The sequence below is a fragment of the Carassius gibelio genome, chromosome A7 (genome assembly GCF_023724105.1).
Source record: "Carassius gibelio isolate Cgi1373 ecotype wild population from Czech Republic chromosome A7, carGib1.2-hapl.c, whole genome shotgun sequence".
Classification (NCBI taxonomy): Eukaryota; Metazoa; Chordata; class Actinopteri; order Cypriniformes; family Cyprinidae; genus Carassius; species Carassius gibelio.
In genome coordinates, this window is record NC_068377.1 from 5796211 (window position 1) to 5823650 (window position 27440).

General features: G+C 35.4%; 1 protein-coding gene across 1 annotated transcript; it reads right to left on the minus strand.

Moving 5' to 3' along the window:
• pkd1l2b (polycystic kidney disease 1 like 2b) lies at positions 1–25945 on the minus strand. The gene is made up of 34 exons (XM_052600859.1): positions 25629–25945; positions 24862–25020; positions 24353–24538; positions 22964–23074; positions 22590–22651; positions 22077–22189; positions 21813–21936; positions 21531–21660; positions 21319–21440; positions 21099–21215; positions 20866–21009; positions 19485–19609; positions 19248–19365; positions 18548–18673; positions 17105–17327; positions 16826–17016; positions 15722–15952; positions 14606–14707; positions 14337–14515; positions 8386–8532; positions 8108–8307; positions 7629–7867; positions 6520–7074; positions 6326–6428; positions 5241–5381; positions 3917–4102; positions 3447–3777; positions 2920–3053; positions 2708–2835; positions 1531–1691; positions 1187–1397; positions 765–866; positions 545–676; positions 1–443 (listed from the first exon to the last, which is right to left on the minus strand). Exons 1-34 carry the CDS (start codon positions 25936–25938, stop codon positions 330–332), a joined length of 5757 nt encoding a protein of 1918 aa, XP_052456819.1. The 5' UTR covers positions 25939–25945; the 3' UTR covers positions 1–329.
• Positions 25946–27440: the final 1495 nt, after the last annotated feature.

Here is a 27440-nt window from a genome sequence, read left to right on the forward strand (position 1 = left end):
GTTCACTACATGCAAAGCTCACAGTCTGTTAAAAGTTTACAAAGAGCACGTTTTCAAAGTGTTCATCTAAACATGGGTTTCCTTGCTAGTTTACAAAAGAGAATATTTCAGAAAAAACTGCTCTTTAATAAAATGGTACATTTAGCTTGTTCTGAAAAGAAAATTAAAATGTAATCAAAACAACCATGTGCATTGTAGAAACAATTCAACTTCAGCAGAGATGCAGATATTCATTTTTTTTTTGTGCTAAGTATTTGAAGACGAGATGGCAGATAGAGCAGGAAAGTCGTCAGCGGTCCTCTTGTAGGAGCACGTGCCAGTGATGAGGACTAGGTAGTTTTGCCACTATTACGAGTTTCTTCTTCTGTCTTCTTGCGTTTGATTCCAAAAAGACTGAGGATCTTCACGAACATCAGGTCAACGATCTCCTCTTCCTCAGAAGGCTGAGTATCAGAAAAATAATTTCAGTTATCACTTAAACCAATGAACCAATATGACTTATTCTAACAGCAGTTAGAAAATGTGGATGTGATTCGTATAACACCTTGTGATTCTCCTGTTCTTCACTGAACGCCTCAAGGATGATTGAGACGAAGAGGGTCAGGATCACAAATGTGACGAAGATGACGCAAGTAGAAATGATGATGGCACCGAGCACCGGGTCAGAACTCAGCACCTGCAGAGGAAGCATGAAAGCAGCGATAAAACAAAAGCTTTTTTGCGCTACTTTCCCAGTTTTGGTCTGTGAATCATTTTTGACCAACCTCATCGTAATTGAAGATCCCAAACTGCAAACTGAAGATGGTTTTGAACGCATCTGGGAAGGTTTTGTATGAGGACAGCTTTCCTCCAAATATTACATTGCACTATGAAAAGAAATTAATGCTTTGATTTAAGAAATTGGTTTTTGTTAGATTTTCAAACTTAAGGACACATCGAAATTATTATTTTTGGTAATCAACAACACACGATGCTACTCCCTGAACTTAAAGGGACAGTTCAGCCTTCTTCACAACAGAAGATATTCTGAATAATATTGGTAACCAAACAGTTTCATGTATTTTAATTCCAACTATGAAAGAAAACAGGACTTGAAAACATTTGCCTACCCAATATTCTTCAAAATATCTTTTTTTGTTCCACGGAGGAAAGAAACTGTTATGACAGTAAAAGTAGTTGCTCTTACGGTAAGTGAATAGGCCAAGAGGATGATGAAGATCACTACGATGAAGCTGGACATGTCGTTCCATGCCCGCTGCAGTGAAGAGGTGATGAGGTGAAGTTTAGGGTTGAGTCTCAGCAGATGCCAGAGTTTTACACAGGCCAGAAGAACCAAGAAAGCCATGAGATATCCCAGAGTAGCATCTAAGACAGCAGTGTCATGGAAACTTGGAAACCTGTAGGACAGGAATAACATTTTTACCATGTTTAGTACATCCATCCATCTATGCCCCCAACCGCTTGTAGGGTCAATTGCATGTTCATTTTATATTCATATCAAAGTTTCCCTTGAAAAAAAGATCTACTCACTGATCTTTGTGGTTTTGGTAGTATTCTATGTCTTTGTCTCCTTGCACTGTTCTCTTGATGAAAACTGACAATGAACTCCAACTTAAAATGATGATGGCCAGGTCTAACAGATTCCACTTGTTTCTGAAATATGCCCATTTCTGCCGCTTCAACAGCTTTCCCTGTTCAACCCCAGATGTGTATGGTTTAATCGGGATGAGAAGAGTATAGCATTCAAAGGAAAAGTTAATACAAAAAAATCTGTCTATATTTACAAATACTCACATGAAAGCATATTTGTCTTCAGAGTTTATATCTCACAATTTTGACTTTTCTTGCAATTCTTATCACAATTCTGAGTTTATGTCTCAAGTAGTAACTGATTATTACAAGTAATCTGAATTACATAATCAGATTCCATGTTATTCTTTCAGTGGCAGTAAAAAACTAAATTTATCTTTAAAACTTTCCTTTCTAAAAATCCTACTGTAATACCATTTAGCTTTAACTAAATTAACAAATGTTGTGTAAATACATTTGCAAACCATGCTCATAAATCTGAGGGGTAATTAGACCATGTACGAAACAAGTAATTATGCAGGTACACTGTAAACACTGGTGTGAAACTGTGTCATTCTCATACCCTGATACGTTTACTGTAACTGTTGATTCTGGAAGTCTAGACAATTATATTTCAAACTGAGAAGGCTTTGGGCGTGTGATATCTTTGCTGATTCCATGTTTATTAATGGTTTTTTTTTCATGTAATTCAGGGATTCCCAAATGTTTTTGTCAGCCAAACCCCATAAAATAAAATATTTACTTGAATTACCACTGAGGAAGTTAATATTTCAAATAATTTAACAACACATTCGCATGTTTACAGTTTTCTAATGTCAGTTAATGGTCACATTGAGATGCAGTTAAACAAATAAAATATGTTTGAGTATTTCAATTATTTTCATTTGACATGTTTATGAAAACAATTTTGTTCACAATTATGAACAGCAAGAAAATAATGGTGGAAATGAGTAGTATGATTTTTAGGAGACAAAGGGAGTTGTTTAGACGTAATGTTCAAGTTGCTCTTTTAGATAAAATGAAGAAGAAAGTAAGTAAGGTGAGTAAATGATAACAGCATTTCATTTCAGGGTCAAATATTTTCCTAAGTTCTATTAAACCATGTTAGAGAACTGACCTGCAAAAACATGTAGTAGAGGACGAAGAGGATATAAAAGACCTGAGAGGCCATGAGAAATGATTGAAAGCCTCCTGTGGACTGGTAGAGACGGACACTCTGAACCAGGCTGCGAAACTGAAATGCACCTGTAAAATAAGTGTGAACTCAGTTTTGCAATAAAACGTGAGGACTTTGTAATATGAATGGGAATGATTGTTGTTTTTCCTCACCCACTGCAGTGCTCTCTAGTATCAGTGTGACAATGCAGAAGAGGTTGACATTAGCATTGTACACTGTAAACTCTGCAAAAACTGCCCTAGTGTACATATCCAACCAGGTGGAGTCCAAAAGATATTGAAGCTTGCTGTTGGTTGAAGAAGGTATAATGTTGGAATAGTATGGATAAAATAAAATAAATAATACACAATACTTTTAGGTATGATGACAGAATTAAAATTTTTGGGTGTACTGTTCCTTTAAAAATTTATTTTTTTCTTGTAAATGACATTTACTTTTTATGAGTAAATGTTGACATTTTCTGATGTTAAGATCATTTCTTCTTGCCCAGTTCAATGTGCAAGTCATTGATAATAAGCCGTTCTGGGGTGCATTTCCCAAAACCATAGTTGCTAACCTGTTAACAACTTGGTTGGCAATGGGAAATTTCATTGCAACCAACAAACTTAGTTAGCAACTATGGTTTTGGGAAACGCACATCTTAACGGTACATCGCAGCCGTTTTTATGCGATTTCTCACCTGCTAGCATTTTGCATGTCAGAACCGAGGTCCATAACATAGCCTCCTCCTCTATAAAGTGCAATCATACCCCAGACGGGGAGTGCTTTGAGTGCAGACTGGCTTTGGTACTGCCAAGCTGTGTTGGTGTCCGCAGAGCCATTTACAAAATTCAACTCATCCCAGCCTGGACCGTAAGTGCCCATGTCCTCATTTTCCCAAGAGTAAGGGGCATTGCAGTTAGATACAGCGTGATTCACTGGCTTAGCAATCTCACAAGAGTCTCTCTTCACCCTAACTTGACGGAAACGAGCACCCCCAACAAGCTTTGAGTTTCCATCTGTTATAAAGCCTAGGAAATGAAAATGAAAACAATAGTCAACAATTTTAAAGAGTCCATATAGATCTGATGGGTCAGAACTACCTGAAATATGAGCTAAAGAAGCTAAAGCACTTGTGATATTCATGGCAGGTCAAGATAACTCAAGTACCTTTAGGATTTTCAAACAGGTTTTTAAGAAGTACAGTGTTAGCCCAAGTAAACACATCACTCTGGTCCATGCTGTCTGAAATGCCTTTGCTGAAGCTCTGCCGGATGTGCTGAGTGAGGTAGAATCCATTTTCATCTCGCTGACCATATGCCACCAAGAGTAGCATCCACAAGAACCCCAGAAAAACTGTAAAGGAAATACAGGTCTGTGCACGGCCGTCTAAAACCTAGCTAACAAAAATATGTGTTGAGAACATTTTGGTTCCCATTAAAGGGATACTCCACCCCAAAAATACAGTATTGTCATTAATCATTTACCCCCATGTCGTTCCAAACCCCCAAAAGCTTTGTTTATCTTCAGAACACACTTTTATATATTTTGGATGAAAACCGTGAGGCTTGTGACTGTCCCATAGGCTGCCAAGTAAATAACAGTGTCAAGGTCCGGAAAAGTATGAAAAGGATCATCAGAATAGTCCATCTGTCATTGTGGTTCAGCCGTCATGTTATGAAGCGACGAGAATACTTTTCGTACACGAAGAAAACAGAACTTTTTCAAAAATATATCTCCTTGGTGTCACTCCACATCAGCGTAGCGCCATTTTGGAGAATTTGAGCTGGACACAGGTAGCGTACGCTCTTCTGTTTCAGCCGTGACACAAGGATGTGCTGTTTTCTTTCAAATCAAAGCGTAAATACAGGTAGAAAACGTATCCTTGTGGCGCGGCTGACACAGATTTACCAAAATGGCACTATGCTGATGTGGAATGACACAGAGGAGTCAAATTATTGAATAAAGTCTTTATTTAGTTTTATTCACGTACAATAAATATTTGTGTCGCTTCACAAGATTCACTGTTTTCATCTAAAATATCTTAAATTGTGTTCAAAAGACAAACAAAAGCTTTTATTGGTCTGGAACAACACAGGGATATGTGAATAATGACAAAATGTTCATTTTGGGGTGGAGTATCCTTTAAGGAATGAAAATGTGGCTTTCTTATTGTACTCTGAACATTTGAAAGTTGAAGTTTTTATATTATACATTATACTGTAAATTCTATACACAATAATTTTGCCAACAATATGGCAATGCTTTTTCTGAAACAAGTAAAACATTAAAAAATTAAAATTAAAATAACATTTAAGAAATGTTAGACAAATATATACATATATAAAACATTTCAAACAAAAGCTACCATGAACGATGCATAACTTATTTTATGTTAATGTTTTGAGAATGTTGATTAAGAACATAAGATTTTAACAAATGGGAAGCAATGACAACTAAAAGTGAACAAATGCTAATTTTTTTTTTATCTTACCTAGAATCTCCATGATGAGTGCGCGAGCTTTCTGCTGTTTGACCATGTTTGACTTCAGCTTCTCAATATCACTGGAAGGTGGAGGCTGATAGTAGCTGCGTGTACAGTCCCTCTTAGAAAGTTGCACTCCATTGAAACCATCTACAGAAAAGATCAAGATTGAATGTAAGAAATCAAAAACACAGCCAATAACTAAAATAAAAGACTCTTTATGAAGAATCTGAAAGACATTCTCTTCTGAAAAGAAGTACACTTTGTCATACTTTTAAAAATAATAACAATTAACGAAAAAGTGTACAAATAGTGTTTTCTTGTGCAAACAGTATATATATTTGAATATATTATTTCTCAGACACTTAAAGTCAGTGTAAAGCAATATTAAATATGTGTTCTGAGTTTGTCACACAGAAAAATGTGTTATTAACAACCCAGCTAAATTTTCATTTGGGCTCTGACGCTCTGAATTGCCTTTTCAAGAATTTTAAAATCTATGGTAATAACAGGTAAATTAATTTGTAATCTTTTATTAGTTTACGTTTAAATTAAATACATTTTAGTGTTTTTTTTTTTGACACTTATAGGATTTTAGTTAATCTTTAAATGGTATTTCATAATTACTTTCATAATTTGAAATGTGTTAAAAATGTGTTCTGCTGAATATACTGACAAGAATTTATGGTGAACTAAAATAAACTTTAATGTCATTTCTATTGAAACTTGTGTCATGAATTTAAATAAACTTGCATTTGTAATAAAGTTGCAATTTAAGATTAATATAAAAAGTACATGAACGTTAAGTAATATTGCAACAGTTAAAATGCTAAACAAGTATTTCACATGATGTGCGTTAGTGTCTTTTTTTTAAAGCTTGAAATTAAAACTTTTAATTTGACATTTCTACAAATTTTATAAAAAGTGTGTTAAGAAGTCATGAAAGTCTATTCTATTTAAATTCATTTAAGTGGCCTGTATTTCATTAATTTATTATCCGCTATATAAAATTTGAAGGACAATGAGTGCACATTCAATACAATTAAGCACACTTCTTTTTGGTTATTTGTGCTGAATACCTGATTTCCAATTACCTGAGCGAGTGGATGTTTTCTTACGCAAAGTATTTATAAGTTCTGCATCCTCAGAATTTACTTTTTTCACCACCAATGCAAAGAAAATGGCTAAACAAAGCACCTGACAAAAGAAAAGCACAATACCACAGTCAAAGATAAGTAATATTGTAAATGCAATACAAATATATAGCGTTTTGTCTCCAGATCTTTACTTTTACAGGCTGGGTGAAGAAGAGACTCTCAGTGAAGGACATCACGATAGAGAGTATCCAACTGATTGAGCGATCCTTCCCGTATTTCAGTCCATACAACATGGTGTAGAACCCCGATATCACACTTGTGGCCACAACAAGAAGCCAACCCACATACACACACCACCAGGGCAGACCCTTCCTGCTGCTGTCTTTCTTGGGCCTCGAGCTACAGATGCGCTGCTCAGTGGGTCTGGAGGAACGGAGACTTTCCAGCAGTTTCTTCATGCTCTGCACCTGCAGTAACACCTGACTGTAGCACCCAGGCCTGGAGAAGTCTGAAGGCCCCATCAGCTTCACTTCTCCCTCCAGATTTTCAAGTTGTTTGGAGAGATGATGGGTGTAGGGCCAGAAAACCGAGGAGGTGTTGTTTTTCTGAATCAAGTGCTGTTGTTCGATGAGGTCCTGCAGCTGTGACAGCAAAGTGTTGATGTCTTCCTTGTCTATGTTTTTCTCTGTTTTTGGGACATGGCATCTCATGGCATTTGCAAACAAGTATGTGATTCTCTGTATGTCCTAATGAAAAATGACAAAATATTTATATATTGGCAAAAGCAAAGTAATTACACAGCATAACCATATATATATACAGTATATACATATATTTTTTTTTTTTTTTTTTTTTTTCAGAATCCAGTCAATAGACTACCATTCAAATGTCACTTTGTACATGTATACTGTGAAACTAAAACATTTAGAATGATTTATCATTTTCAATTTTCAGTTTTCTCACTACAATAACCATCAAAGCCATTTTCAGTTTGTGATGATAATAATCCAACATTTTTCTTTATCTGCAAATCGACATATTAGAATGGTTTCTGAAGGATCAAGACTGGATTAATGATGCTGAAAATTCAGCTTTGATCACAGGAATAAATTACATTTAAAAAAAATATTCCAATTGAAAACAGTTATTTTAAATTGCAATATTATTTCACAATTTTTACTGTATTTTTACTGTGTATGGAGAGCATAAGATTCTGAATATTTAGGTATGTGAATATTGGACACACTATATATCAAACTGAATCATACAGAATGTGCATGATAATTAATAAAGGACTTACTTGGATGAGGAAATCTACAGTTAAATTGTTTTGATCAAAAAGTGGAGAGGCTGTCTCATACGGGATGTCTTTCTCCATTTGAGCAGCCTCAGACTGTTTTTGCTTCTTTTCTTTCTTTGTCTTCTTTTTCCGGGGACGGGAATGTCTGAAGATTCCCACAATTACTAGGTTGACGGGGAATACAATAATGGAGCTCTGGATGCCAATCTTCACCTCACTCCAGGTGAGTTTAATTGGACCTTTGGATAAAAGAGAATAAAAAATACAGCTTTGACTAGAGATTTCAACCCATTTAAATTGTGTTCTAAACTCATATTCACATTTATCATAGTGCACTTAAGTATTTTTAAACACCAAAAGTTATTCAAAGAATGTAGCAGGAGAGTAAAACATCATTAGTTTCTAAATGGATTTATTTCCATATCATTTAACATACGTATGACAGTCATATATGATTAGGTCATTATTTTGAGCCATACCCATATCCATGGTCTGCTCTGAGGGGTCTGTGGGAATCCCGAAGAACATGATACTGGTCAACATGGAGCAAAGCAGCACTGAGAAACAGCAGGAGACACGCTGCACACGGGTGAAATTACTGCTGGGGGGCCGACTGACCACAGAGTACCAGATGTGACCGTCACAGAAGTCCGTTGTTGTTTTCATGAAGAATAAATTGCTGCAAAAATGACAGTCGTTTAGTTGCATTTAAAAAAAATATTTTTCAAAAGCCACACTGTGAGATGAGTGAGCTCACCTGAAGCCTTTCATTTCCTCCTCTGAAGCGACAGGAAACACTTTTTCAACAGTACAATCATCTATATCAACAGCCAGCCACGAACTGCACAGGAAGTGCCACTTTCGCTCAGTCTGCAGGTCTTCTACCATCACCGTGTTAACATACCTGAAAAATAAAAAAACACATTAGCTGTTGGGAAAAAGAAGTGTGATTACATTTATTGAATATGCACTTGTAATGCACTTCAAATCTTTCTACTATACTTGCAGATACTATAATATTAAACTGTACAATTGACAACAAAGTGAACTTTATGATAATATTGCATTGACAATTATATTTGAAAGTAAATGTTAAATCATTAGGTTTAATAGTCTTTTTCATGTTTTAAAGAAGTACACTCATTTTGATGTGTTGATTATTATTTTAATTGTAACTGTAATTATTATTTTTTTAAAGTTAATATGCTTTAAATGTACTAAATTGCAACGTCATCATTACAAATGTGTTATTATAAATATATTGAAATTTCAATAGAGATTACATTAAAGAATATCTTCATTAATTTACTATCAATGCCTGTCAGTACATTCAGCAGTGCGCTTTAATCATATTTGTGACCATGGACCACGAAACAAGTCATAAGGGTCACATTTTTTTTAAAGGATAATATTTGGTCGAGATACAACTATTTGAAAATCTAAAATCTGAGGATGCAAAAAAAATCTTTGAGAAAAAATATTTGAGAAAATCACCATTAAATTTGTCCAAATGAAATTCGTAGCAATGCATGTTACTAATAAAACTTACGTTTTGATATATTTACAGTAGGAAATCTACAAAATATCTTCAGGGAACATGATCTTTACTTATTATCCAATAAAAGATTTTTGGCATAAAAGAAAAATCGATAATTCTGACCCATACACTGTTTTTTGGCTATTGCTAAATTTGTGATCCAGGGTCACATATGTGAAAAAAGAAATTATGAAATTACATATAAAGATGTACTTAAGTCCTACCTAAGTGGCTCAAAAAGCACTCTAAAATTTAACTAACTACATCTAATATAAATTGAAACTAATACCTTTATAGTATAGTATAGTAAAGTATAGTATAATAGTATAGTAGAGTAGACTACAGTATAGTAGTATAATAGTATAGTATAGTACAGTATAGTATAGTATAGTGCAGTATAGTATAGTGGTATAGTAGTATAGTAGTATAATAGTATAGTACAGCATAGTATAGTATGTTATAGTATAGTACAGTATAGTATAGTAGTATATTAGTATAGTATAGTACAGTATAGTATAGTAGTATTATAGTATTATAGTATAGTATAGTAGTATAACAGTATAGTATAGTATAGTATAGTAGTATAATAGTATAGTGCAGTAGTATTGTATAGTATTATAGTATTATAGTATTATAGTATTATAGTATTATAGTATAGTATAGTATAATTGTATATTATAGTATAGTATAGTATAGTATTATAATAGTATTATAATATAGTATAGTAGTATAACAGTATAGTATAGTATTATAATAGTATTATAATATAGTATAGTAGTATAATTGTATAGTATAGTATAGTAATATTATAGTATAGTATAGTAGTGTAATAGTATAGTATTGTATTATAATAGTATTATAGTATAGTATAGTAGTATAATAATATAGTATAGTACAGTATAGTATTATACTAGTATTATAATAGTATTATAGTATAGTATAGTACAGCATTATAGTATAGTATAGTAGTATAATAGTATAGTATAGTATTATAATAGTAGTATAGTATAGTATAGTATTATAATAGTATTATAGTATAGTATAGTATAGTATAGTATAGTATAGTATAGTATAGTATAGTATAGTATAGTAAAGTAAAGTATAGTATAGCTCAGTACAGTATAGTATTACAATAGTATTATAGTACAGTATAGTAGTATAATAGTATAGTATAGTATAGTATAGTATAGTATAGTATAGTATAGTATAGTATCTCTCTCGTTCGTCGATCACAGTTGATGATGACCATGGCACGTTTTGTCATTTTGTTGGGTTTTGATGAGTGCGCAGATGGCTGAAGAGGAATTCCCTGTGGCACACTGGACAGGTCAGGGAGGATGTAGAGCTCTGAGGTACAGCCACATGTCCTTCCTTGGTAGATTTGGGCTGCTGCCTCTTCAAGATAGCACAGGAGCTTCTCCTGTTCTAACATAGGACTGCACCGTCCTGGACTTTTCTTCTCCAGGCAGGTCGGTCCTGTGCTAGGGATTTCCAGCTTTTCAGGTCGAGTCCAAAGCTCTTCAAGGAAGCTTTAAGGGTGTCCTTGTAGCGCTTTTTGGGGCCACCTTGTGCTCGCTTGCCATTTTTCAGCTCGCCAAGAAAGACTTGTTTCGGAAGTCTCACGTAGGGCATTCCGGTCACGTGGCCAGTCCATCTAAGCTGTTCCTTCGCAAGCATGGTGTAGATGCTGGGGATATTTGCCTTGCTGAGGACTTCCGTGTCAGGGATTCTGTCTTGCCACTTGATCCTCAGCAGTTTCCTCAGACAGCTCAGGTGGATATGATTCAATTTTTTGCCATGGCGCTGGTAGACTGTCCAGACTTCACACCCATACAGAAGAGTTGTTAAGACAACAGCCCGATAGACCTTCAGTTTTGTCTCCTGCTTGAAGCCAGTCCTCTCCCATACCGAGACACATAGACTTTCAAAGGCGGCGCTGGCCTTGACAATCCTGATGTTAACTTCATCATCTATGTGCACAGCACGAGACAGTGTACTACCAAGGTAAGTAAACTTGTCAACGGCTGAAAGCTTTTGCCCATTCACAAAGATGGTTGGCTCAGTGTAGGGTTTCCCAGGAGCAGGTTGGTATAGGACTTCAGTCTTCTTTGTGCTGATTGTTAGGCCGAAGTTGTTGCAAGCTGAGGAGAGGTGGTCCATACTGTCCTGTAGGTCTTTATTTGAGCCAGCAACCAGAGCACAGTCATCAGCAAACAAAAGTTCTTGAACAGTGACTTCCTCCACTCTAGTTTTGGCTTACTGATGAAGTTAATCCCATTGTTGTAATTCTGGAATGAGTCTTGTAGCATGGCAAAGAAAACCATGCTGAAGAGCGTTGGCACTAAAATGCAGCCTTGCTTCACCCCGTTTGTGATTGGGAACGGATCAGAGAGTTCTTGCTGGTCTCTGACGCTGGCCATCATGCCATCATGGAGATTGCGCACAATGCCAATGAACTTGTCTGGACACCCATACTTGGCCATGATTTTCCATAGGCCCTCCCGGCTGACTGTGTCGAATGCTTTTGTTAAATCAACGAAAGCCATATATAGATCAACATTTTGTTCTTGGCATTTCTCCTGTAAGTGCCGAGCAGTAAATACCATGTTCCGCTGTCTTTTCTGAAACCACAGTGACTCTCAGGTAGCAGACCCTGGTCTAGATGGACAATTAGGCGGTTCAGAAGAACTCTTGCCAAGATTTTGCCAGCGACTGATAGCATGGAGATGCCTCTATGGTTGTCACAGTCCTGCCGTTTGCCTTTCCTTTTATATAGATTGATTATAGTAGTATCTTTGAACTCCTTGGGAACGGCTTCAAATTTCCACATAGCCTGGAAGAGCTCGGTCAGTTTCTCGACTAAGCGAGGCCCTCCAGCCTTGTAGATTTCCGCTGGAATGGCATCGGACCCTGGAGCTTTGCCTGATGAGAGAAGTGTTATGGATTTGCTGATTTCCTCAATGGATGGTAGAACAGCCAAGGACTGGTTTATTTCAACTTGAGGCAATCTCGCAATTGCCTCCTCATTTATGCATGAAGGCCGATTGAGCACCACACTGTAGTGTTTGACCCACCTTTCAAGTATTTTGTCCTTCTCCGTAAGGAGTGTTGTTCCATTTAAGTTCAGAGGAGCTGAGGTTAATGAGTGTTGTGGACCATAGACCTGCTTAAGTGCTTTATAGAGGCACTTGGTGTTGTCACTGTCAGCGTAGGATTGAATCTCCACAGCTTTTGCGCACAGCCAGGCATCTTGCATGACTCCGAGTCTCGGCTGAACAATCCTGCGAATGTTGAGGAAGGCAACTTTTTTTAAAGTTGAGCTGCTGTCATTCAGATATATTTTATGCAGGCGATGTTTTTCGTCAAGGAGTGCTCGGATTTCTGCATCGTTCTCATCAAACCAGTCTTGATGTGTACGTAATGGAACACCAAGTGATTCAAGGCCTGTAGAATGCAGCGCGGTCTTGAGAGCAGTCCAGTCTGCCTCAACATCTGTATGCTCGAAGCTTAGAGACTCCAGGTGATGGTCTAAAGCCTCAACAAATGCCAGCCTGGTGTGTTCCTGTTGTAGGTGAGTGATGTTCAGACGCTTGACACGTCTTTGTCCTTGTGGGCGTCTGCTAGGCTTAATCCGGATGTTATGTTTGGAGATAATGAGACGATGGTCAGTCCAATATTCAGCACCACACATAGCCTTGGTCACCCTGACATCGTGCCGGTCGCTCCTCCTCACGATGACGTAGTCAATCAAGTGCCAGTGTTGTGAACGAGGATGCATCCATGAAGTTTTCTTACGCTTTGGTAGTTGGAATATCGTGTTGGTGATGAGTAGGTCAAATTCAGAGCATGTTTGCAGCAGTAGAAGACCGTTGCTGTTACATTTTCCAATATCATGTGCACCTATGACTCCATTCCATGATTGATGGTCACTTCCAACTCTGGTGTTGAAATCACCCAGTATCAGAAGAGCTGGCTGTATCAGCAATAATGACTTCCAAGTCATTATAAAACTTGGTTTTGATCTCGTCAGAGTTGGTCATGGTAGGGGCAAAGGAACTGATTATGGTGGCCACCTTTTTACCAAATAGGTGGAGCTGTAAGGTCATTAAACGGTCGTTTATCCCCTTGGGTTGGCTTGCCAGTTGGTTGACCAGGTGATTTTTTTACTGCAAAACCAACACCAGCATCACATCTCTCCCCCTGGCCTCGTCCGCTCCAGAAGAATGTGTAACCTGCACCCACTTCAGTCACTTGTCCAATATCGGCGATATTATCCAATTCCTGTGGCGATGGGTGAGCGACGAAGCAGCAGGCACGGATATGCTGGAAGCTGTAGCCGCAAACCTGCACACAGGCGGCTCAGGATATTGGTCGTTCCCTCACTGGACCGAAGCAGCAGTGAAGTCCAGCAGCAGCCTGATTGACTGAGCAGCCCTATTCAGGATCACACTGCTCACCTCCGTAGTGAGGAAAGGGTTAGAAAAGGTACCCTAAACATTGTCTGCTTCAAAATATCCTGGCCAGCCTACCGCAGCTGGCGGGATCCCGTACTTGCGGTCGAAAAACGGAAAGAAAAACAAATAAAATGAAAAAGACCAAAGTGATACCACTCACTGTTGGCACCTGGAATGTGCGCACCTTGATGGACACATCTGGATCAAAAAGACCTGAGAGACGCACCGCCGTCGTGGGCAGAGAGCTAGCCAGATATAATGTGGATGTTGCTGCCCTTAGTGAGACCCGATTGGCCGATATTGGACGAGTATAGTATAGTATAGTATAGTATAGTATAGTAAAGTATAGTAGAATATTATAGTATAGTATTTCTATAATATGTACTCTTTTTAGGAGATGCTAAAGTACACTTCCTTTTTTTAGGAAATTCTGACAAAAATGCTTTTTATTTCACTTTTAACTTTGGACACTTGAGTGAGTATTGAGGGTGAGTACAGCACATCTTAACTGTACAGTGTAAAAAGAAAATACTATTTAAATCCTTCTATCTTCAGTCATTTCAAAAATTAATGTTTAATTCACTGCTACTTTTAATGTTACTTTCTTTGTAATTAATTGTGAAATGTATTAGCAATTTCCAAGGGAAAATTATTTCTACACCAATGTTTGTTTGTTTTCAGTGTAGTAGGTGAGCTGTTCCTCTGGCGCCAATTTACCAAGCAGGATGGTCCCCTGAGTTGTCATGCCACAGTCTGATGCTCTGCAGCTCTCCCAGAGGGAAGGGGGTGGTCAGTAAGAACAGGTCCACACCTCCTCTTTCAAACACTGGCTTATCAGGGTCAGTCAGATGATGGGGCTCACATTCTCCCTCCGTACCCTGTAGAGTCACTATGACCTGAAGTAACAAAGGCATTGCAGAGTTGGTATGTAAGAGCACATGAGCAGAATTCCTGAAGAAGAGCTTATGATATATGCACATGCTGACCCGTGATGAAGTGGAGGAACCCATGCGATGACCAGTGCTGACCTTCAGCAAGTAGCAGTACTCAGCAAAGGGATCATTGTCCTCTAGCATTGTAATCTTCACCTTTTAGGGGGAATGGACACAATATATCTTATTTAGCATATATTTGAGTTTATGATAGAGCTCTCAAGCACACAAAGCAAATGTGAGTTTGCTAAAATATTGACTAAATATATATTTGGCTGTTTGGTTAATATTATCCAGTAGCCTATGTGGCTTTAATTACTTTATCGGGAAAGTAATTTTCAGAAATGTTTATGATTATAATTCTTTTTAATACATTTTATAAAAGATATTAAATTTTCTTAACATTACGAACATTTTAAATATTTTTTTTCATTATAATAGCATGTTGATGAAAGGTGTACTGTACAATAACCATGAATATGCAAGTATTTCTGAAGTGTAAATTTTACTCTTTTTTTATTTTTTTTCATGAAGTTAAGAATGAATTTTATATTACTGGTAGTATTTCAAGGTGGACACTTATTGAGCTAAAGCAACTCAGCTTTACTTGTTTACCAATACATAATTTCTTCGAAAAGTCTTAAATGTCTTAAATATGACACAGACTTTTGAGGAACCATCTCTCAATCATCATTCATTGTCAGCAGAACTTTGATCTTAAAACTATGCATTTAAATGTCATTTGAATGATTGGAGAGAAATAGAGAGACAACTGATATTTATATGCATTTTATATAAGTAGACTTTTTTGGTCACATAAATAATAACATCTGCACTAAATTGAGTATTTTTGCACAGTTTGGCCCTCTGAATAAAACCGATGTTTTTTCCTTGTTAGATGTGAGCTCCTACATCATACTTATGGATCATAAAAGTCTCATCAAGTAATACAAAACTTAAAACATAAATTATGTATTTATTTTATTTTTTTATTGTAAGTTAGTTTGTTTGTCTAAAGGTTCAATAAACTGTTCCACTTTAAAAACATTAGATGATTTCATATGTCAGGATCTACAGGGTTAAGAAAGTAAACAGGCTCATTTGTCATGTTGACATTAAAACAAAGAACACAATAATTTGTAAAATGGTAAATAGTAAAGTTAGACAGACCTTAGTTGTGTCCTGTAGGTCCTTCCTGCGCGCCCATGCCGCTATCAAGATGTAAGCTATGAAAATTGCCACAATAAAGCACACTACCACTGGGTTCTCTGCAAAGTTGGAAAACAGCTCAGCAGCCTTGGACGCATCTACCATATTGGGCATGACAAAGAAACTGCTCCCAAAAAAGGTTAAATGGGTACACAGACACTGTGTAATATTGGGGGTTGTTTTAGGGCCAACCTAAAGAATAAAGAAATCAAGCATAGAGTGTTATCTGACACAGTGAAACAGTCTGTGATGGACTGACAGATGCAGAGGTCACTTCAAATCTTAAAACATATTATTAAAAATATTTACCGGCAGATGTAGAAGCTAACTGCATTTAATATAAATGTAATATATATATATATAATTAGTCCTTTCAAATGATTACTCCTGATTAATCTAATCCAAAATAAAAGTTTTTGTCTATATAATATAAACCTGTGTGGTATTTTTATATATATTATGTATATATAGACACATTCATACAGCATATATTTTGAAAATATTAATGTATTTACATGTATACATTTATATTGATATAAATTCTATCATATAGAAATATAATAAATATATAAACGTAACATATTTTCTTAAATATATACATGCATGTGTGCGTATTAACATAATAAATATGCACAGTACAGTACACAGGTCAGTTGTTTACATATCATGTAAACAAAAACTTTTATTTTGGATGCGATAAATCGCGACTAATCATTTGACAGCTTTAATACTGTCACACACACACACACACACACACACACACACACACACACACACACACACACACACACACACACACACACATATAATTTAAATGCAATTAACATGCAGTTAAGTGTCAGAAGACATTAGATAAATTTTTCACTTACGTATATAACTCCCACAGTACTCATTTTTAAAAGTATGTTAAAGTGTACTTCTTTTTCACAAAGGAAATTACCTCTTTTTTTATTTATCACGTTACGAGCTGTATGGAAGCCAAATCACTTTTTTTGTTTTTAATTAAATAAAAAAAAAAATTGCTAACCCCTGTATTCAAATCATAACTTTACTTAAAACACTCACTCTACACCCATAGTCACTCCAGTTGGCTTTCGTCTGTTGCCAGAAAATGCACTGAGCAGTAATGGATGTGATTGTTACTGATGCATTTATAGACTTCACTCCCGGAGAAACAACAGGTCGTATGAGAAGGTTATAAACACCCACATCTACTGCCATGTCACTGGGACCCAGGACCCATGTGTACCTTTCATCTGTGTGAAAAGATTAAGAAAAGTACAAAACAGTGTCGGACACATTTCACATCAAGAACGATTGTATTGTTCCACGCAAATGATTCACCTTGTGTATTTCCTTGTTGAGGAAGTGTAACCTTGGCTACATTGTTATCATTGGTGGGTTGGGTCTCATAACCCAGCAGTAAGAGAAGTGTTAAATCTTCAGAGGGTTTGAACTTTATAACCAGAGTTATGTTCGGGGTGGTTATATTGATGATCGAAGTGCTGAAGTTTCTCAGATCTATAACGGAGCTGTTCACCGCTGTGTCGATTCTGGGTAATAAGATCTGCAGAGTTAGATAAAGTGGAATTACATTAGGTCCCAGTAAAATGATTATTTACACCTTTTGATAATACAGTCTCAGGAAGAATAAAAGGTAAACTGTCACTGGGGTGGCACCCTTTCAAAAGGTGTAAAATGTCATTTTAAAGTACTAATATATGTAACATTTAGGGGGAAATAATGTACAAAAGATGTAACTTTTATAGATGATATGTGATTGAAGATAAAGTCATTTCCGTTCCCCAAATGTATGTCCATTATTTATTTTACTTAAGGAAGTTTTTGGACAAAAGACACTACAGGCAAAAACTATTTTAAAATGTTGAGATTTTTGAACTATTTTGCTTCCATAACTTGACTTATTTCAGGCTGTGAAAAAAAACGCTTCACAATACACATTTAAGTATTTATTTCATTGCAGGTTATCTATTCTTATCTGCAGATGTCAATTATAATACATATTTTAAAGGCAGTTTTCTCACAATGAGAATTGAAGAACCACTTTACATTAGTGTATTTAAAAACTATGTACATGCATTTAAATCAATAACTTGATATAATGCACGTACTACTAGTTACGTGTTTTTTACATTTGACTTTTATTTAAAAATAAATACCTGCATGTAATAATAGCAGTAATTAATTTGTTTAAATACATCTTGATTACTCTTTTTCGTTATGTGGTGTAACTATTGAATTTAATAAAATTCTATAGTTACACCACACCTACATTATTTTCTCCATACAAGTATATCGTTAAAGACCAAGTGTTGCAGTTTTATTCCTTTCTATAGTCTGAAAGCTTGTTTATATACAGTACCATTCAGCTGATTTAGATAAAATTTCTTTTTAACATTTTTATATATTTTTTTTTTTTTACTCAATTTATGTTCTGGAAATATTTGCAGATTAGTGCATGTTTTAATAGACAATGCCTAATTTGCATATTTTTATTTATTTATTTATTTATTTATTTTTAAACTTGTAATACAAAGCAATGTCTTAATGTACTTTGATTAACCAACTGGGGAAGCAATATCTATTTGTAATAGTAATCTGTTAGTTTGTACTCTATTCACCTGCAGTGTCTTGCCTTGAAACCAGTTTGAAAAGTTACTTTTGAATTCTATTTGCTTGTTTTGTTATCATATGCTAGTGGCCCAGAAATTGCACACTTCATCTTCACAGTTCCAGCTGCTGTCAAGAGGTCTTTCATCTTTTTACCTCAATCTCCTCCGTGAGGTTTGCCACAGGAATGCCAGAGCCGTTTGTTTGGGAGAGGGACAAACCGGCCACAATGCTATGAATGGTCTGACCTTCAATCCATGGATCAATATTAAAATGTGTCATCTGTGAAAAGTGGACATGCACGCATGTTATATTATAAGATATATGTGTAAAGAATATATAACATTAGTCCAGCATAAAATAAAGTATATAATATTGTATCTATGTTACTGTCACAAGTTTTGAATCTTTCTTGACCAAATGTAAAAAAAAAAATTTAATCCGTTTCCTCCAACTTCATAAAACTTGCCGTATCTTCACTGAAACCTGCTATCAAACACATTTCTTATCTATGAAACTTAAATTTAAACTTAATTTAAACTTCATATGAAATGAAAGGTATATAATATATCACAATATAGATCCATAAGTGAGCAAGATATAAAAAAAAAAGCTCATCTCTAATGTTCTGAAAAATATAATTTTTAGGGGAACTATTCCTTTAATGTAATAAAATATAAACATTTCTAATGACTACTAAGAGTTAGATTCAGAATGAAAGATTATTATAAATCTAACTCTTGTTGATATTCCTTAAAAAGTCTAGGGTGCAGGTCAGATAAATGATCTAATTTGATTTTGTATTACTGATGTTTTTGGGGCTTGCAGTAGCTCGTAGTGACTGAAAAACACTCACTTTCACATCCACTGGGTCATCAACAGGCAGAATATCAGAGCCCAGATTCGGAAGCTTGAATCCAGCTAAACTGTTCTCAACGTGGAAGGGCTCTTTGTGGAGGTTAGCTGGCGATATCCTTACCATTCAAAATAATAATAATAATAAATAAATATTCAAAATGCATAAAATGTTCTCAATGACCAATTTTATTTTTTCACTGACCATAAAGCATTTCATTGATTTTGAATGTCCTACCTGTTGACGTAAATATTGACATTAGGAGAGGAGATGATGATGGGCTCCAGATCAGGGGTTTTATTTGTTAGCAGGAATGACTGCACGGAGTCCACCATCGTGAGCAAATACTCAGAGATGTCGCTCTGAAAGACAGTGAGAACATCAGCAGATTTCCTGACATAGTTAACTGTGTTTTGGAACATAAAAGCTGCTAACAAACCAGCGACCTTGTCATAGTTTGACTGCAAAAGATATACTTTGCTCCAATTTATTATAAATTATTATTTTTTAATTAAATAAAAGGTAAAGTTCAAACTTTAAATTTTAATCAAAAATATTTCTTTCTTCACAATATTTCTTTATAAAGACGAAAACTTTCATAAAAAGTACAAATATTTCTTTATTATAGGGACCATGATATACTTGATCAATATATTTTCTTTAGATATTAAATCAAAATGTTACTGAATAGGTATAGGTAAATGTATTTTTTTGTTGTTGTTGTTGCATTTTTACTTAATTTCACTGTAGTTGAATACTGTAGTATTTTCACTTCATATAAAACTGAAAACATGCTGCAAATGCATAATTTAGTTGACCTACTTCAATTATCTTTTGAATTATCTCTGTCCATTCCTTATTCTGTTAGATTATTTTTAATGATCAAACATTGAGTAACAAAAATGCTTTCTGTGTTTTCTTTCTAACAAGATTAGAATGTTTGACTGTAATCATAATGTAAAACCTGATACTTATCTAACAACAAATATCTAAACCTTGACAAAAAGTAGTTTTTTTATAATGTCTAGATATAGATCTAAATGCAAAACCCGAAGAAAGCATGTCTAAAAACAAGAGGAATCCAAAAGTCTCTGTATGTATCTACACAGGGTGCTAATAATAGTGCTTACACAGCGTTACACACTTTTTTATTGTTTAATGCCTCCAGGTGGCCCAATTCTCACCTCAAAAATGGATTTAAAATTCATTCACTCTATTTTAATGCGAAAAATTATATTTATAAAAAAATTGTAAACGAAAATAAAAATAAATATATGAATTGTACTGGAGAAAATAGCTAATTAAAATATTGCATGCTATCATAAAATTCCCTAAAAATAATAAATACTAATAAAAATATATTATTGAACAAAAATAAATCACATTGATTTATGAAGTTACATTTCAAGGCTTTTGTCACTTTTGACAGTGAAGGAGGCAAGTGTGACTTTTAAACAAAGACGGCCAGAACAAAATTTGTATTTTAATTGTTATTATGGGGAGTGTTACTAACTTCAAATAAATTAGATGGTTGTACTATTTTTTTAATCTGTTTTCTTCTTTGATCTGATTTGTTAGTCTGCCAATAGCCACCAGATTATTTTTCAGAAGAAGTTACCTCTTTGTCCTTATCAAAGGCAGCGAGAATTTGACTCGAGGACACAACGAGGAGGTTGGCTATTTCAGCTCGTGCAGTGATGTTTTCCAGACTGATGGACTTGAGGGATTTACTGAGAACATCTAGAACACAACCAGCGTTCTCCTGTGAAAGAAAAGTGCCTTGTTATGCAGCAGTAGTGTTGAGCAATGATGTGTTTGGTCAGAGAATACTACCTGAGCATTAACATTCACTTTGTCCTTATCTCCAGTCATTTTTGACAAAACAGTAGCAAAGTCCAGCACTTCTGTTTGCTGCTGGAGTGGCTCTTCTAAAGTTGCACATATGTCTGAAAGAAGATCCTCTCTGAACTGCAAGTGGGAAACGGATGTTAGGGATTAGATATTACATGCATACACAAATGCAAATTAATTATTTAAAGTCCTTAATTAAAATAAATATGCCTTTTTTTACCTCTTCTGTGTCACCTGATCCACCAAGTTGATTCAATTCACCATTGATGGAGTTCTTGAGCTGATTCTTGTCCATCTTTATTGCGGAATATTTAATAATTTTCTCCTCATAACTTGTGTCACCTAAACCATACAGAAATAGTTATTAGATGCACTTTATCCATAGTTGTGATACAATAGGTTCTATAGTCATAAAATGTGAAATGAACGCACAAAACACCACTACGGTGACGTCCTTCTTGAAATATCTAATCTTCTTGGCTTTGATTTCCAAACTGTTTTTATTTTTTTCCTTTAGTCTCAGGGTCTTTTTGTTTTGGCAGTATTTCCTATTATTGCCATTCTAGAAACAGAACAATGCGAAAATTATTACAAAAAATTAGAGAAGCATCTGTATATCATGCCATAAGTGTAAAACAGTATCAAACTTTAATTCTGTATAAAGCAAGACTGAAAATCAAATCATAACATGCTTTTGAAACGGAAAGCACTTACTCTACCATACTTGTTCCTTTTACTGCCATCTTCCACATACCAGTACCATTTATTGTTTAAACAGCTAGTAGCAATACTCAGTGTGATTTCGTCATGATAAGTAATTGAATCACAATATGGGCACCTGGGAAATACAGACACAAACAGATCCACTTTCTTTATATTCTCCAACCACCACAAGATATGAAACCCTCAGCAAGTTTAAAAATAAATATTTCAGTGTTTAATGTAATGGAAAATAAAGGTCACAAAGATTTGTCTTACTCGACCGTAAAACTGCCTTTGTTATTTGTATCAGGATAACAAATCCATTCATCACCTGGATCGTCCCTTTTAACCCTTTTGTGAGTGTCCTGTCTCAAACTTAAAGAGTACTTCTAGAAAAGATTTAGAAAAGCAGCATTTAGGAATCAATTTTAGGAATAAAGTGTTCTGTTTCCACAAATAAAATGACTGATAAAAAAAAAAAAAAAAAAAACTAACAGCTGAAACCAGCATGAACATTCAACTTTCGCTGGTTTTAGCTATTGGTTTTTTTTTTCAGCATGGAAAATTGATAAATAAATTAATGAGAATCCCTGAAACTACTACATAGATTTCAAGACAAGAGTCTGTGCAGTATTTTCAATAAATAAATTACCTGAATTTCAGTACCTGAATGCCTAAATGTTACTGAAAACATATTTTGTCATGATAAAGGAAAAGTGTCATTGTCACAAAATAAAATTTGTCCCCTTTAAAGTGAATAAATAAAAGTTCAAACTCAAAACTGATCACCTCAAAAAAAGAATCGTCGCCACCGGCATCTGCAAATCTTTCCACGATAACATGAGAGGGTTCTGTATTATGAAGATACACATTGTTTGATGAAAATTATTTAGTGAAAGCAACCAGCAGTATTATTAATACAGTCCACCTTATTTTAACGTGTGTCAGTTATTTCATCTGCTTGCTTGGTGTGCAAACTAATATTTGTCATCATATTATTTTAATGTATTATCATAACCATAAACACACTGGTTTGTAGTGCAATAGTAATCTTTCATTGAACTTTGTTGTTTTTATTTAGAAGCGAATGAATCAAAAGTCTCAAACATTCACAGATGTTGCTTAATAATAAATAAGTTGGATCAATATAAAACAGCTCTCACTGTCTTTGCAGTGGTATTCCACCATCAGGTAGCTTCCCAGCGCAGGACACGGCTCTCCAAAAGATGATACATCTGCCACAGCCGTGCAAAACTGCTGTCCGTTACAGAGCTCTTACATGGAGGACAACAACAAACAACATTACTGAAGTATAGTGAAAGAACAGATGCAGAGCTTCTCAATGCTCTTCAAACATTCAGCACTCAAACAACAATACTAACATTAAAGCAGTAGAAGAACTGAACTGTCTTCACAAAAAGATCCTCTGTAAATATATAAAATAAGTTCACTATTCTCCTGTCCAATTATGAGACTTTTTCAGGTCCATTAGTAGCTATTGAGTACTACTGTATATGTATATCAACACATTGTTTGGTTTGTTTTTCTGCGTTACATCTGTTATGATGTAGCCTGCTGTAATTTTAAACCTTAGCTTTGGCAGGAGCTCTATATATTCAGTTTAAAAACAAGCTCACTGAAGCTCTGTTTACATATTAGAATATATATTGTTTGCTCTGCATTCATATTAAAAGAAAGAAAAGGAAAAAAAGAGCATCAATTCACAAGCACCACACAAAAGCATTTTCTGTCCTCTTCAAGTGGAGACAATGAGACTCATTAGTGGTTTTCATTCTCGAATGACCTACTACATGCACTTAAAAACCTGTAAAAAATGATTGTTGCAGTCTCATGGTACATTACTGGTACTTTACACAGAACACAGGTCAAAAGAATATTTAGAACACACACACACACACACACACACACACACACACACACACACACACACACACACACACACACACACATATACATGTATATATTATGTCTATTATGCTCACCTGCATTTATTTGACTAATTATACAGTAAATAAATCATTGTGAAATATTACAAAACAAATAAATTAAATAAAAAACATTTAAACAACTATTACACTTTAATATATTCTAAAATGTAGTTTATTTGCATGATGCAAAGCTGAGTTTCCAGCAGCCATTTCTTTCTCAAGGCCCTTCAGGACACTTTGATGAACTGAATTAAAGGTCAAAAGAACCACACTTATTTGAAATGAAAATCGTTTGTAGTAATAAGTAATCTTAACCAAGTATATTCTTAAAGCTTTGGTTTAAAACTTAAAGTATTAATGCCATTACATTTACTGTACAGAATATATTCTAATAAATAACAGTTCATTTAAATGACTGTTTTTAATCCATTTTGATCAAATAAATGCAGCCTTGGAGAGCATAAGGAACTTTGTCCAACAACAATTTAAACTATATATAATATTCCAAATATTCCAATATCTTTTCCAAATACCATGGTGCTGCAAAAACATGATAAGAACTAGCTCTTTTTGTTTAATCTTGTGTTTAGTGTTGGCCAGTACCTGCTACTTCATCCAGCACACTGACCCAGCTGCACTCCTCCAGAGAAGCTGTGAGGGAGCTGGAGATGTTACTCCTGCAGTAATGTGATGTCTTCCTGCCATAGTAGCTCTGATCAACCTCGATCACCTGATCTGAGCCACAGTGCAGGATAGTGCTGTCCGTACAGGACAGGGAGTGTCCCAATTCTGCAAAAAAGAGAAGAAGGAGAACTATTAACATTGACTATTCTTTTTTTAAAGTATGTATATATCATGTTTTCTCATAAAACTGCCTTTAAGCTGTTCAAAAGAAAATTATATTCATTTTTACTTTTATTTGCATACTATGGACATACCACAGATCTCTCAAAATGGAGTTCCATTTTTTTATTGATGCAGTTCAGTATAATTATGCTTATTCAATCTTGTCTTTTTTCATTTTATTTGAATTAAACTAATGAGCATGCTAAAATAGTCAAAGATAAATTCAAATTCTGCATAATTATATAAAAATACTATATAATACTCACCAAATTCACAGATGAAATAGAATTCTTGACTAGAGTTGCTTGTTGTCTTCCAGTGGAATCCAGAGTCTGTGTTGATGTAGCCATAGCCAGTCTCCAGCATCGCCTCACTGAGCCAGTTTGAGTAACTCACATCTGAACCATCTAACCAGATCAAGACACCTGAATACAGAAAAGTCAATGCAGGTACAATTATTTCTTTTTTATATTAATATGTCAGCAGGTCTATGCACATGACAATATAGGCCTAAATTTAAGATTCATGTTTTGTTTTGTTTTTATTTCTGCACTCAAAAATCATGGCATTTACTATTAACTATTAGAATATATTATATATTATTATAAAAAAGTATTTTCAAAAATTAATTTATTTGAGTGGCTTAAATCTTTTAACTGAGAAACATCCATTCACTTAAAAAGTATGAACATGGTTAAAATATGTCTAGCTGTGGGGCAAGCAGTATTTAATTACTTAAAATGTGTGATATTTAAGCTAAATGAATTCATTGATGATAAAGATATAGCTGATTTCATTTATTTATTACTGACAAATATGCATCACATTATGCACATACATATTAGTGTGTTTATTTTAAAACTGTGCAATCCAAATGGATGGAAAATTTACAAGCAATTCAAGTTTGAAATTTAGCCCTAAATATTTGATGTGTTACAAATTCTAATTTATATAAATACCATAATATTTAAACTACACTATTGCTGGACAGCATTAATTCAAGCTTTCACAATAATCTACGCTGATCACATACCTTGCGAGTCCCGAGTGAGGTTGATGGAGGTAGACACCAGTCCTATCCACCAGTCCTGCTCCGACTGCAGGTGTTTTTGTAGAAACTGCTGGGTTTCATCATTCTGGATGAAGGCCAGGTGCCCACCGTCCCGCTCACACCAAGCCTGAGCGTTGAGAAAACTGCGCTGGAGGGACACAAACTCATAGCAGGAGCTTTCAAATGCCTGCTGATTTTCTGAGCAAGAAAGCCCTTCACTAACTGCTTGGCCACATGCTGAGATTGTATTTATCACGATCAAATATAGCAAAGTAAAGAGTCTGCCATCCATCTCTAGTCTTTACTCTCTAAGACTAGAAAATGAATCCTGGTGATTTCCTCTTTATAAAGGGTTTTGAGCCCTGCCAAAAATACACCAGCTTCCCAAATAACAACTGAATCCTTCTTGTTGACTGGCTCTCAAACAAAAGCCAGTAATGCAATAGCCTAATGGATGCATATTGTGTTTTTACACAAAGGCAATGTTCATTTAGATCAAGAAGATAAGCCAGCCTTAACCCACAGTGACGCAGAACACAGTGGCACATACATCTGACAGACGTTCTAGAAGTTAGTGTAGCTCCAGGATAGAATTTCATTAAGGTAAACTGACTGAATACATTTGTTTAGATCAAATAAGAATCATGGAGAGTTATTTTGATATTCAGAACTATGCAGTATTGTGTCAGAATAAAGTGCTAAAAAATTAAGAATAGTTTTATTCTATTAATCACAATAGTCTTAAAAAGTTTTTTTTTTCTTTTAGAGTCATATAAGATAATTTTCAATAAGATTATGATAGATATCAAAGTGTTACTGTTTCTCATTAAGTCTACATTTTTATTGCTATAGCCTATATACAGTATGAATACCCATTCATGGAATAATGTGATAAAATGTTCTGTTCTCTAGGATGAAGTGTCATTAATTACCATATGTTAAAATTACACACCATCATACCATATGAAATCGCAAAGGTCATGATTTTATTTTTAGTCCATGTCCAACAGATGTACTGTAACATTGATTTCATGTAGTAACTAAAGAATCACCACAATATGAGTGTCACGGTTGGGTTAAGGGAAAAACACAAGGAAAGGGTAAGATCCAATAGCAGGTAAGGTTTATTGCACAAACAGGTTAAATACAAAATAAAACTGTCTTGAGAGACAAACCAAACAAAAAGGGAACCGGATGAAACGGGGAACTCGGAAGAACGAGAAGGTAGAGGAAGTCTGGGGGAACGAGAGCATGAGACACATAGGGTAAGGACTCCATAAAGACGACAGAGAAAGACAGCTCTATATAGGGAGACTAATGACTAAGGATAGTCAACACCTGTGCGATTTAATTGGAGTGCAATTACTGTGACGACATGACCAGACAAGCGGAATTAAAGTGCCTATGGTGAAGTGCCTAAGGAGAAGTGCGCTCACTAGGGGACACCCAGGAAACAGAGACTGATAGCGTGACATTACCCCCTCCCCTACGGAGCAGCTACCAGATGCTCCACCTGAAACCCCGGAAAACCCAACAGAAAAAGAGGTAGGAGGGAGGTGAAGCGGAGGCGGACTAGGGGGAGGGACGGAGGGTCAGAAAACAGAGACAAACAACCAGGTGGAATGGAGAGACAGAGACAAAGACAGGACAACCAGGTAAAATGGAAGAAAAGAGACGGAACAACCAGACGTGATGGAAAGGTAGAGACAGGAAGGTGTAACACAAAACAAGGAGTCCAGGAGGGTGGTGGACCGGCGGAAGGAAAGAGGGGAGGGACGGAGGGCCAGGTCCAAC

Coding starts and splice junctions, on each gene's coding strand:
- pkd1l2b (XM_052600859.1), bottom strand. CDS start 25,938: ATGGATGGCAGACTCTTTACTTTGCTATATTTGATCGTGATAAATACA. Junction 21,216..21,318: donor GATCAGGTGACACAGAAGAG/GTAAAAAAAGGC, acceptor TCCCACTTGCAG/TTCAGAGAGGATCTTCTTTC. Junction 5,382..6,325: donor GAAAACATCCACTCGCTCAG/GTAATTGGAAAT, acceptor TCTTTTCTGTAG/ATGGTTTCAATGGAGTGCAA.